At 39.8% G+C, this 13,550-nt stretch overlaps 1 protein-coding gene across 1 annotated transcript in view; it reads right to left on the bottom strand.

Moving 5' to 3' along the window:
• ngef (neuronal guanine nucleotide exchange factor) overlaps positions 1-13,550 on the bottom strand; it is a 41,939-nt gene that overhangs the window by 17,550 nt on the left and 10,839 nt on the right. Inside the window, exons 2-7 of the mRNA XM_054794779.1 lie at positions 13,060-13,165; positions 10,839-11,144; positions 10,416-10,477; positions 7,627-7,865; positions 6,234-6,394; positions 4,643-4,795 (exon numbers count right to left, since the gene is read on the bottom strand). Coding sequence (XP_054650754.1) covers positions 4,643-4,795; positions 6,234-6,394; positions 7,627-7,865; positions 10,416-10,477; positions 10,839-11,144; positions 13,060-13,165 — 1,027 coding nt within the window. The remainder of the gene's footprint in view (positions 1-4,642; positions 4,796-6,233; positions 6,395-7,626; positions 7,866-10,415; positions 10,478-10,838; positions 11,145-13,059; positions 13,166-13,550) is intronic.

The following is a 13,550-nucleotide window of genomic DNA, read 5'->3' as shown; positions in this document are numbered from 1 at the left end:
CAGCCCCAGACGCACTACCACCACCATATTTTGCTGTTGGTGTGAGGTTCTTTTTCTGTAACGGGACACACACCTTCCAAAAATGTAAACCTTTTGGAAGTATTTTCACAAAGGTCTTGGTGATCATCAGCCTTAATGTTCTTTTTGCTCAGCAGTAGTTTTGGTCTTGGAACTCTGCCATGCAAGCCGTTTTTGCCCAGTGTCCATTTTATGGTGGAGTCATGAACACTGACCTTACCTGAGGCAAGTGAGGCCTGCACTTCTTTGGATGTTGTTGTGGGGTCTTTTGTGACCTCTTGAATGAGTCGCTTTGGGGTAATTTTGGTTGGCCGGCCAAATGGTTGCATGTTTTCGCCATTTGTGGATAATGGCTCTGGATAAAGTGTAGTTGGCAGTGTAGTTCACAAAGCTTTAGAAATGGCTTTATAACCTTTTCCAGACTGATAGATCTCAATTACTTTCTTTCTGGGGGGCAATCACTTTTTTATTTAAAAACTGCATTTCATGTTCAGTTGTGTTGTCATTGACTAATATTTAAATTTGTAAATATTTGCATGATCTGAAACATTTAAGTGTGACAAACATGCAAAAAAAAAAAGAAATCACTGTACCTCGATATTCTTCAGGGTTTCAAATACATCATTAAATTACTGTGATGTCTGGTATTCGTTGGAATGTACTTTTTACACATTAGGTGTTTTTGCACAAACTATCAGTATTGGCCCGGTATCGCCGATATCAGCCTGAATTATACCCAGTATCGCATCGGGGAGGAGAGAAAAGGTGGCAGAGAGGGAGGAGGAAAGGGAGAGTGTTACGCCTTCATGATTACCATCACAAAAAACAACAAAAAAAAACCACAGCGATTTAGCGAATGACACAACCAGCACAGCCAAAACAAAGCCCGTCCGCTTGTGACCTCGGCTTAGATGGAGGAACAGTGTAGCTAGATAGACATATTGATTGAAAGACAGACAGACAGAGAACAGTGGTGGCTGCTGGTCATTCAAGGAGGGGAAGCTCATTTTCTTCCGGCCTACATCGTAAATGTTTATATTTATTTATATGTAAATTGGAGTATCTGCGATGATGTGCAGCTTGCTAGCAGCTGAAGCTGCTGTGCGAGGCTACTGTGTGACCGGCTGCGAGTGTGAGTGATCGTGATGGGCGGGAGAGCTCCGCAGCTGCAGCTGCTCATTGGGAAAAGAAACCGTAGTGTGTCAGAAGAGAGCAACGCAAGTTGTTTTTAACAAAGACAAAGTTGCTGGGGATCGGTAAAGTCGCCGAATGCTCCGGTGGAGGTCTATACTTTAAGTTCGCTCATTTCACTGTCAATCAAAAAGGGATTCTGCCTCAGACGGATCATCCAATCATCATTCAGAAGCCGAGCGTCCGGGCCAGCCCACTGCCCAATAGACCCCCAGAAATGCTGAGCATCTTATGGGTGGGACAAAGCCCAGCATTTATCCATTGACCGTCCAGTTCCATGCAGTGGAACGACCCACTCTACGCTTCCCTATTGCAGTCAGTAGATGCTCAGCATCCGACTGCGTAAAAGCGCCGTGGCGCTGCGGAACGAATGAGAAGGAAGTTGCATCAGTTGCCTGTGATAAGTAGCTGATTGTGAAGAAAAGATTAAATTATTCCAGCGCATATTTAGTCAATGAAATGTACACACAGCAGTACACACTGCACCTTTTTTGTGGACATTTCAAGGGACGCTGAGCTTCCCTTGTAGTCTTAGAGCAATCGCCACTGATAAAGAGATACTGAAGATGTATGAGACAATAAAAACAATGACTGATTACTCATAATAGGTGAGTCTGCGTGAAAAGGTGTTGCCCACTATTTTCACGTATTATTTCCTTAGTGGGAATCACTGTCACATGATGTCAGACACCCTGCCAAAAAGAACAAAGCGTAATGACTCTGCAATTAAGAAGTGTTAAAGACATTATAGTGTATGGTATGCCAAGTAACAAGCATTACAGGTTTCATTGATTGACTGAAAAGAAAAGATCATCTAGCTTTGAAAAAAAATTATAATAATTTAAACATTCCTCATTAGCTTAAGAGATCTATGTCCTGGAATCAATCCCAGTGGAAAGTGTCCGCCTGGCTGCATAAAATCATTTAGTACGCGTGACAGAGAGAGAGAGTATTTAATTTGTACTGATTCGTCATCTTTTTCTAACACTTGAATGAGTGTGATCCCTGAGTCAGATGTTCATATCCGTATGCGAAATGGACCGACCCCTAGGCTTGGCGTTATCACGGGGTAACTGTGAAAAATCTATTGATCAAGAACCAAGCCTGCACCATGAAAGTCAGCTCAGTGACAACACCAATGTCGCCTAATGTCATTCAACGCCACAAATAAGAATGTCATCTAATAGAAATCTTGGCTTTTTTAATGCTGCATCTCTCCAATAGCAGCTCCCAGTAACAGCATTGTCTCTGCTGCTTATACGCATGCAAGCGGTGCGTGGGAACATCACCCTTTCAATCAGGTAGGAGTGTTTCACTTTAGAGTCACACGGGCAACCACACCCTGCGGTCGTCATGATCAAAAACAAACCTGCTTTGACTGAAACGAGACAAGCCTTCAAAAGAACGAATAAAGGACCCAACAGCGCATGCTGGATGACTCCTGTCGTGCTCTCGCTGCAGTCATGCAAGTCACAATGTTTTCTGTTTTCTGCTACGTCAACAATCTGATCGCTGTGTTTACTCCTCAGATGACCATGTAGAGTGGACGCCCACGTATTCGAGATTCAGCATTTGCCGATTCTTCATCAAAACAATTTTCTTTATTCATGGAAAAAACTGCCATTTTGCACTTATAATTTGCATTATTTGGCAATTTTTTGGGTGTTTTTTGATAAAACCTGAGTTGCCCAGCAAATAGTTAGAGGCAAACCTCGAGTTGCTTAGAGGTGGCATCACAAACCAACAGGAGCTCGTCAACCCTCAGTCACGGTGCAACCAAAAATAACTGGGGGTGTCACAAGACGAGACAATACTTTAACATTACTTTTAAGAAAAGCACAATTACAAAATATTACAAATGTATGACAATACTGTATATTGCAATATACTCATGTAATTTCCACTACATTACAGTCCTCTGCACTCTGTGTGTATGTTAGCAGCCCTGCCTCCACCCAAAGAGATTGTATGACTGAGAAGAGGGCTCACTCCGTTCATGCCGTTCTTCCATAAAACAAACGGAGGCAGGAGACGAGGACAACAGACATGCATGCACATGGTAATATAATGAGGCCAGCAAAAGTATCCACTGCATTTTAAGTTATTGTGTGATTAATTATTTTTTTTTATTATCGTCCCAGGCCTTGTGCCCACGAGACTGTTTTTTCAGAACGAGAACTCTCGTCACGTTTTAATCTCGTGAGATCTTGTGACACCCCTAAAAACACGTCACACGTGGAACATATATTGTGACCATTGCACGCAGACAATGTGGGGATTCAAAATAGACACTTCCACAATAATATACAGTACATACAGAACAAGACGATTTCATACTCGCTAACAACAAGATAACTGCAACACATGTTGGGAAGCCAACAGAAGGCAAGAAAAAAAAACTCCCTCTTAAGCTATATTTAGTTAATGAGCAGGATTACTATTGCAACACATCATCAGTTGGGTAAAACTAACCTGTCTCACGACAATCTAAACCTAGCTCAAGTTCCCTATTAGTGGGCAAACAATCCAACACTTGGTTAAATGATAGGAGGAGCTGACATCCAGGGATTTGGGGTGTCTTTGATTTCCCCCCTCTATAGGGTGATCATTTTCATTTCTATCAAATTATGTGGCATCATTTTGTTACTAATACATCACCCACTTATTATCAGGAAAGATATTCAAGATCATTTTTCCCCCAGTTTAGATCTGATGTGTTTTTGAAGTGTTCCTCTAATTTTCTTGAGCAGTGTATATATATATATATATAGTGTATATATATATATATATATATATATATATATATATATATATATATATATATATATATATATATATATATATATATATATATATATATATATATGAAATCAGTGATATGATCCGTTTTTAATTATTATATATATATATATATATAAAATATATAAATACATTTATATATATATTTATTATATAAAAAAGACAAATAATAATAATATTAAAATAAAAAATACACCTGGTGTAGTACCTGGACTGACCTGTGAGATGCAGCAATGAACAATAGGTGTACCCAGATTGCCAGAATATAAAAAGAAGAAGACCTTATCTGCTAAATGCTATTGCATTTTCACTCACAGACTAGAAAGACTAGATCGTCAGAGCGGTCCTTATGAGATCATCTGGATGTCACAAAACACATTGAAGAAAACTTCCTTGATTTTCCTGTGTTGACTGTCAAGTAAAGCCAGCCTTAGATTTGAAAGTCACTTGTTAAACAGGATGTGTCTACAGTGGAACAGAACAAGGCAATGGTGAAATGGTGTTTCAGGTGTGTAACATGGAGGTTAGGAAGGTGCTGAAATGGGACGATGTTTATGCAGGTCACCTATCAGAAGAGTGTGAACAGATGACCCATATGATAATTCAGCAGGTGGATAACAAAACAGGTACTCACAGAATTCGTCTGTAGTTTTTCTCCTGGTAGACCTGGTTAATGACGTATTTGATGAAGACGTTAAAGTGCTCGACAGCATTGTTGTAAACAATGTCACACACATCCGAAATCAAAACAGACTTCTCAATTCTGTGTTCGAGATCCATCAGGAACCTAAGAACATTGAGAGATGTTATGAGGGACACGCATGTTCACTGAGAGTACTTCAGACTGCTGAGGAACGACCATTGAGTGACTCTTAAGCAGGGCTGCAACTAACCATTATTTTCCTCCCGAGTAATCTGAAGCTTGTTGTTTCGATTGCTCCAGTAATCGGTTAGGCTGTGGACCAGGGGTGTCCAAAGAATAGCCATTTGCGCCCCTCGGCTGTTTTTTTTTTTTTATTGCCCCACGGGACATTGTAAAAATCTAATTTAACAAAATTCAACAAGAAAACTAAAAAAAAAATCAAGAATAAAGAATCAAATGAAAATATCCAGAGAAAAAGTTGTAATTTCACAAGACAGCAAAAATTTTACAAAAATAATGTAATATTATGAGGGCAAATATTGTAATTTCTGTTGCATAAAATTCAAATGTTAGAGAAAAATAATAATTTTTTAATAGCAGTCGCAATATTATGAGAAACAAACAAAACAATGAATAAAGTTGGAATTTTTGCAAAATTAGGTTTACAAAAAAGAAGAAAATTTATAAGAAGAAAGTTTAAATAGTTGGAATTTTTAAAAGAAGGAAAAAAAAGTTGTAATTTAATGGTCAGATTATTAAGAAAAAAAAATTGTATTAAAACGAGAAAAAAGTTGCAATTTTACGAGAATAAACTTGTAATATTGTAAGGAAAATTAATGTCGTATTTGTAGAGTAGAGTTGAAATATTCAAGACATTTTTTTGTATTTTTTTTTAAGTTGTAATATTGTGAGAAACAAACAAAACAAAATAAAGTTGGAATTTGGGGGAAATTAGGTTGGAGTAAAAGTTATAATATTATGGGAATAAAGTCGTAATATGTGAATAAATTCAAAATATTATTGGAAAAAAGTCATATTACAAGAAGAATAATTTATTTATGAATATTATTTATGAAGAAAGTTGAAATATTTGGAAAATTTAAAAAAAGCAACATTAAAAATGGGAACAAAAGAGCAAGGCCAAAGTTGATAGTAATAATAGGCTTTTTCCCTTATCATGAAGCTGAGATGCAGTTCTTTCTTGAAATATACAGTGTATAACTTCTTAACATGTTGCTTTAAAAAATATCAAAGTGGCAAAGTTGTATCCCTTCATTTTTCACTGTGTGGCCCTCGCAGGAAAACATTTGGACACCCCTGTCCTAAACGGACCTGATCAATACGAAGCAAACACAGTTAGTGGTTTGAGTCGATCACTGTTTTCCAAAGTCAAAGCTGATGTGTGTGAATATGTTATTAATATTATAACATATTATTATTATATATAAATATTCACATTAGCAAGGGTGTAAAAAGAGGATAGTTACCAAAATAGCAAAATAGTTATCGATTTAATGGATCATGGATTAATCATCAATCGGTGGTTGCAGCTCTGTTTAGGTTTAGCAAAACCTGGTCCTACCGTTCACTGGCTTTCATGACTTCCTCGATGTTGGAGAAGAGAAAGTGCATATCAGATTGGCTGAGAGTGTTTATTAACTCTGGGTTATGAAGGAAGTGGTTTTCTAGAATCTCCAGACTCTTGTAGTACGAAGCCTCGGACGTAATGAGCTCAAACATAGCCTGGACAGAAATAGGAAATCAAGTAGTCAACAATAAAAATGACCAGAGAGCCTTGTACATCCCGAAAGCTGTCAATATGTTGAAACAAAGCACGATCAAACTCTTTCTGTTTCTGTTTCTTTCTGTTTGTACTATAATAATTGGAGTGAATCTGAGAGGTAATAGAGAAGAGACAACCTATTTTGTATCCCCTTACAAAGTCATGAACAGTTCATATTTTTAATAGCTTTATCTTAGCAGAGATACAGACTATCAGCAAAAGAAAGCCATAAAAATAAGAAATAAAGGTTAAACATTTATTTGTATTTGAGTGAAATAAGTATTTGATCCCAGAAGCTTCTCACTCAGCTGGGATGAGAATCAGCACCTCCAAATCTGAGGCCATGGCTCTCAATCGAAAAAAGGGTGGATTGCGCCCTTCGGGTTTGGAGTGAGGTCATGCCCCAGGTGGAGGAGTTCAAGTATCTCGGGGTCTTTTTATGAGTGAGGGAAGGCGGGGATGTGACACGTACAGCGTCTGCGGTAATGCGCTCGCTGTACCGCATTGTTGTGGTGAAGAGACAGCTGAGCCGAAGGGCAAAACTGCAAATTACCGGTCGATTTATGTTCCCTCCCTCACCTATGGTCATGAGTTTTGGGTAGTGACCAAAAGGACAAAATCGCGGCTTCAAGCAGCCGAAATGAGTTTTGTCTGTAATGTGGCTGGGTTCTCCCTTAGAGATAAGGTGAGAAGCATTGTCGTCCAGGGAAACTCGGAGTAGAACCGCTGCTCCTCCACATTGAGAGGAGCCAGATGAGGTGGCTCGAGCATCTGGTCAGGACGCCACCCTGGGGAGGTGTTCAGGGCACGTCCGACCGGTAGGAGGTCTTGAGGAAGACCCACTACATATTGGAGAGACTGTGTCTCTCAACTGGCCTGGGAAAGCCTCGGGATCCGCCGGGGGGAGCTGGACGTGACGAAGAAGGAGAGGGAAGTCTGGGCTTCCCTGCTTAGTCTGCTGCCCCCGTGACCCGACCTCAGATAAGCAGAAAAAGATGGATGAGTGGATGGCAACTGCAGTCCAAGGTGGGATTGTCCCATGCAGAGCGAACCGAATGGTCCCGTATTTTACTGTGTACCCTTGAATCCCTAATTTGTGTCAATACTTTTTTGTTGAAAACAGCATCCAACAAAGAGCGGGGCGTTCAAGGTTTCTAAAAACAATTCCAATGACAAAGTATCTCTTGCTCACCTCTTGCATTATAATTTCTTTCTGTGGCAACTGGGTCAGCAATCCACTGGCCTGCACCACTTCTAAATTCTGCCATAGGCTCAGTGAACGAGCATTGTTCCTCAGCTGGAGCTGCAACACTGGTGCAGACGAGACATTGGACCCTGCCAACGTGGTCCCAGGACAGAGATTCTCACGCTGACGTCTTTGCTCGATCTCCTGCTGCTTAGACGTATCTCTGTATTCCTGGTACAAGACAGCTGGAATATCAAAAAGACAAGAAAAGTCTGCCGTTCAGTTGTAGAATTGTGATGCAAGAACCAGTCACTACCATCCCAAACCCACTATACTACCAAGAAACCTGCATGTAGATTGCAAAAAGATCATAAAGAGTTGTTTCACAGGTGCACGGTTTATGACATTTCGTGTTGCAATGTTTCCCTACAAACACGTGGCCATAAATTCATTAAAAACACAATTATGCTCGCGGCACACGCAGCGCAATACCGCAGTGTGCTTGCTCAGCCATACTGAGGAAAAGCTGCATTAAGCTCACGCACCACGACGTCAGAGTAAGCAGACAACAGAGCTGTAATAGATCGGCTTTTCTTCATGCATCATTTCCGTTTTCGGCCATAACAAAAGAACTGGAGCAAGTTGATGAGCGTCTGAGCGAAAACGTATATAAACACCTACGTACTACTGTAGTATCCTGATATTCACGCACGTAATATTCACTTTTTAAGTTTTATTGCCTACCTTAATGCCAACAAGAGTGCAGTTCCAACAGAGCTCGCACACACAACTCTTCCTCTCCACGCTCGCAACAACCCACCACTAACATTCACAATGCGTCTGTGTAGGCTCTCAGTCGTACAGGAGTTGTCCATCGAGGAAAAGGCTTCTTGAGACGTCATCTGTACTTCTGTGTAGAAGGTGTCGGACGTTTCGCTCCTCATCCGAAGAGCTTCGTCAGCAAACTAATAAGTGCTGGTAGCTTAGGCCTTAAATACAGTAAGAGTGGGCGGAATTGGTGTGCCAACACCCTCCTCCTATTGGTTCGTTACACTAAGCCTGGGCGGAGCAGTGGTATAATCCTATCCTGTTATTCACACCTACGATAAAAGGGAAGTGTCGCTCCCTGAATTGGGTATGAACGACTCTGATACTGGCTTGTTAGCATCTATTGTTCTGGCTCGGCCCTGCCTTCACCTCACAGCGAGGTGCATTCACAACAATGGGAATTCACAACATCCATGATACAACACCGACACGTTGTTACAATATGTTAGTGTTACGTGGACGTCGCCATTCACCGTTGTTTACTACTTCACCGTATGCTAGCTAGTCAAAGAAGAAAGAGAGTTGTGGTTGCTTACTCTCAGGACTCGGCCCCGCCCATAGAGCTATGATGGATCATGACACCGCCAGAAGGGCTAGCTGTAGCATAATTCAGCCTTGAGGAAGGATAACATCGCTTACTAGTTCACTTCTAACACTTCATTATGTCTCCCAAGCAACAGTGCGCCAAAGAAAAGGAAAGCCATTTCCACCCAAGTGAAAATGAATGCCATAAAAAGCTCAAAGAGAGGAAACACGCCCACAAACTGCTTGGTTGTCACGACCATCATTCAGTATAAAGATGATTGAACGCTAAAAAATGCTAGAAGGGTCATAGATTCTGGGCGCTGTTACTTCCAGTCTAGCAAGCAGCATTTACTGTAGCTCCCTTAACTCCCCTGCACCAGTAGCTATACGCTAACCTGCAAAACAATGAATGAATTGATTGGCTGCGTAAGTAAATACATACCAACAGGATCGTCATTGTGTTGTTACCGCTTGTTGTCGCCTGTCACTCACAGAGTTGCGTTGTAAAATGGTACAGAATCAATTGTTACATGTTTATTTTATGTACACTTCAGGTTGGATTTTATTTTGTTGCGCTGAAAGGATTTGTTGTGCGCTGAAAGTGCGCAACTGCACACGCGCACAGCTTAGCGAGAACAGTGAGCACCACCCTCCTTTTTAAAGCTTCCAGTCTGTTATTCTCATTCAATCAGGATGACAGTGACACGCTCACCTATGTTAACCAGACAATCACAAACATGATGTCGCCTGCTCCTTTTGTGGCAGGGCTGAAATGCATTGGAAATGTCTTTTTGGGATTAAGTTCATTTTCATGACAAGGAGGGACTTTGGAATGAATTGCCAATCTTATCACTCTTCATAAGATTCTGGAGGATATGCATATTGCCGTCATAAAAACTGAGGCAGCAGACTTGGTGAAAATGAATATTTCTATCATTCTCAAAACATTTGGCCATGACTATACTGTAAGTGTAAGATCATGGCTTTGTACTAGAGGGCTGAGACGGTGTCATCAGTGCGGAGGTTGGAGAAGCGCACAAAGTTTTCAGGTGGGTTCCAAGCTCACTGATAACACTTTTATTCAGGGCTTATCGACTCCACGTACTGTATACCAAAAGCTCCAGCGACTGTGAACAACAAGAGTGCGTTGCATAATATCCCTCAGTCATATACTGCAGATTGGTTTGGTGGGCGTAGAACTGGATTGTGCGTTACATAAGAATGAAGAAACATGGCAACACGATGGAGATACAGTATATGTTTTAACAGCAACGTGGCACTGCTGGATTGGAAATCTCTTCATTCCGTTTCGAGATAATGCATGCTTTATTAAAAATGTGAAATTGCTTATCACAAATGCTTCACTCATGCACAACCCTACCCGAAGTGAAAAGTGGAATTTGTGATAGCGATGCTTTGCATCGTGATGAGTGTTTGCTCACCCATGTTTTTGACAATGTTGAGGTGGCTGATCGTCTTGGCGTGATCACCATTGCTCAGCAACCTGGAAAGAGAGAACAAGGGATGTATATGTGTTTGGACAAGCAGGTGGAGAAGTATGTTCACTATGTGGTGATTACAGCGTCAATTGCACTGCTGTTATGTCATAACAAATATTTGTATTCTCAGCAAAAGTAAACTTAAATACTTTCAGGGTTACTCTCTGGCAGCAGCATCAAACACCGTTTAGGGGTTACTGTCATTTCATCACCTATTTCCTCAATTTTTCTCCACATAGAGAAAAAGTATTTTTGTCCATTTTTTTTCCCTTGCGTGCTGGTTTTCAGATCACTTACTTACAGCAGAAACCCACAAGCTTTAATTATTTGCATATATCCGCTGTTGTCAGTGTAATTTGGCCAAACCTGTGGTTGAAGCTATCCCGGTCAGCTCCCTCAGGGCTGGGCCTTCCCGAACTCATGGTCCTTCCGACGTCGCGTACAGTGCAGGCTGCGGTGGTTTGCTCAGACAGCTGTTTAATGTCCCCGCTGTGAATGCTGTGAGTCCGGTATGAGATGTCGTTGGCTATGAAGGCGCTGTTGTGGTTGTGGGAAGCAGCAGATATGTCCACACTCCCTCCTCCCACACCTCCTCTTCCCTTATTCACAGCATCCTTGCTGTACAGAGCATAATATCTGCTGCTGGCCTCACCATTGCTTGGCAACGCAGGCCTGGAAAAAGAGAGATGTGGTGAAATGTGAGCATTTTATAACAGAAACATTCAATTAAACTCCAGAACCTTCTGCCATTAACAGTATATAATTTTTTTAACAGTATATATTTTACAGTATACTGTATAGCTCGCTGCACTACATGCTGTTCTTCCTACATTTTTTCTTCTTTTAAAATGTTAAGCCCCGCAGTTTTGCCCCTGACTGCCACCCTCATCTGCCGCCCACATACGCCATTGGTCGTATCTTAAGGTTTTGAAGATGTTATGCCATAACATGCTTAAAAACTATCAATCACTATCAACTATCAACTATCACTATCAACTAGCAATCCAGCATTAACGTCCTAACATATACACAAAAAATAACTCAAAAAATAGGCCTTTTTCGACAGAAAACACATCTCATTCACCTACGTCGGTAATAATTGATGAATATGTGATAATACAGATCAAACGTACAGCATACATGTACCACTCTTAAAAAAAATCCCACTATATTTTTTACTTGTTTATGTTTTTATGCTGTACTGATTTTGTTAGGCAGTCCTTGAACGCACCATAGTTGTAGTGAGACGCAACATAGGACTGTGAGACGTAAAAATAGCTGACTCTGATTCCACCTGTTCACGGATCATCTTATTATTTTTTCATTTATTTTTCATTTTCATTTTTTTTTAATGATTATGATTATTATTATGTATTTGTATATATTAATTATTATTATATATATAACATATATATAATAACAAATATTTCATTTTCATTTCATTTTCAGTTATCATCTTATTCATTAGTGGTGAGTACCTATACATTGTGTCGTGAGTGAACAATGGCAATTGAAGAGAGAGAGGGGAAGGTTCTGGAGCTGAATCTAATCTTATCATTACAACAGTCACTTTTATTGCAAATGTTTTGTTGCAAACTGGTGGAGAACGTCAACGTCAAGAGAGCAGGAGGGTGTCAGAAATAGTCATTTTTATGGGCATATTTTTCTTAAGTCGTAATATTATGGGAAATGAACAAAGCAACAGTTTTGGGAAAGTAAGTTGGGGAAAAAGTTACAATATTATGGGAATAAAGTGCGAATATTATGAGTAGAAAATGTACCAAAATTATTTAAGAAGAAAGTTGAAATATTTGGAAAATTTACAAAACAACAACCAAAATGGGAACAAAAGAGCAAAGTTGATACTAATAATAGTTTTTTTCACCCATATGACAAACCTGAGGTACAGTTTTGTCTTGAAATACTGTATATATAACTTCTTAGCATATCTACATGTGTTTCTTTACAAAATATCAAAGTGGCAAAGTTGCATCCTTTCATTTTTCACTATGCGGCCCTCGCTGGAAAAAGGTTTGGCCACCCCTGCTCAACAATCACAGTAGCAGAGTATCAATCACTCTACTATAAGTGAGGCCTTTCTTTTTTTTTGGCTCAATACAAAACAGCGCAGGTTTAGTACTTAAATAAACATAAAAAGTACGTTATAAAAAGTAATAAAGTGTAAGAAAGTAAATAAAAAGTGCAGTAAAGCCAGCATCCAAGTTTGGTCGTTGCTCATCATAGCAACCTGCATTTGCTAATGTGTATGTACAGTATGTTTGTATTGTTACCATGCTAATGGCATGTTAAACATACCAACAGGCAATAGGCTACTTTCCTATTACTTTAGAAAAAGAAAACTTCACCTACAATTTGAAGCGCTGTCGTGCTAGATGTTATGTAAAAGTGGAAATGTCAGGTCCTGCGTGTGTTGTAATGACAATGTATTGACCCTTGGTGTGTGTGTGTGTGTGTGTGTGTGTGTGTGGACAGCTGTGTTTCAACATGCAACATGTGCTCTTTTTGTCTCTAGATTTGTTTTCAATGGTAGGGTTGGAGAGTCAGGAGTCAGAGCAAGTCAACTCACCGTCCAAACCCAGGCGACTCTGGTGATTTATGCGGCGATGAAGCCACAGAAAAGGAGTTTGGTGATGTCGTTGATGAGCTGGTGTCCACACCAGTCCTGGGAGAACCTAGTCAGAGGGTAGACATAACAAAACAGAAGAAGTAATTACAATTGGTCATAAAATCCAGTTTCAAATGAGATAACGCTACACTTTCTTTTCTTGTAAACCAGGGTGTCCAAATGTTTTTCCTGCAAGGGCCACATAGTGAAAATATTTCTTGATATTATTTTGTAAAGCAACACTTGTAGATATGCTAATAAGTTATATATATTTCAAGAAAAAACTGCATCTCAGTATCGTCATATAGCTTAAAAAGCCTATTATTAATATCAACTTCGCTCTTTGCTCTTTTTTTTTCATTTTTGCTGTTGTTTTTTTTAATTTTCTAAATATTTCAACTTTCTTCTTAAATAATCGTTGTAAATGTTCTACTTGTAATATTATGACTTTA

The sequence above is a fragment of the Dunckerocampus dactyliophorus genome, chromosome 12 (genome assembly GCF_027744805.1).
Source record: "Dunckerocampus dactyliophorus isolate RoL2022-P2 chromosome 12, RoL_Ddac_1.1, whole genome shotgun sequence".
Classification (NCBI taxonomy): domain Eukaryota; kingdom Metazoa; phylum Chordata; class Actinopteri; order Syngnathiformes; family Syngnathidae; genus Dunckerocampus; species Dunckerocampus dactyliophorus.
Note: the sequence above shows the minus strand (reverse complement) of the source record. Positions and strands in the feature narration are given on the sequence as shown.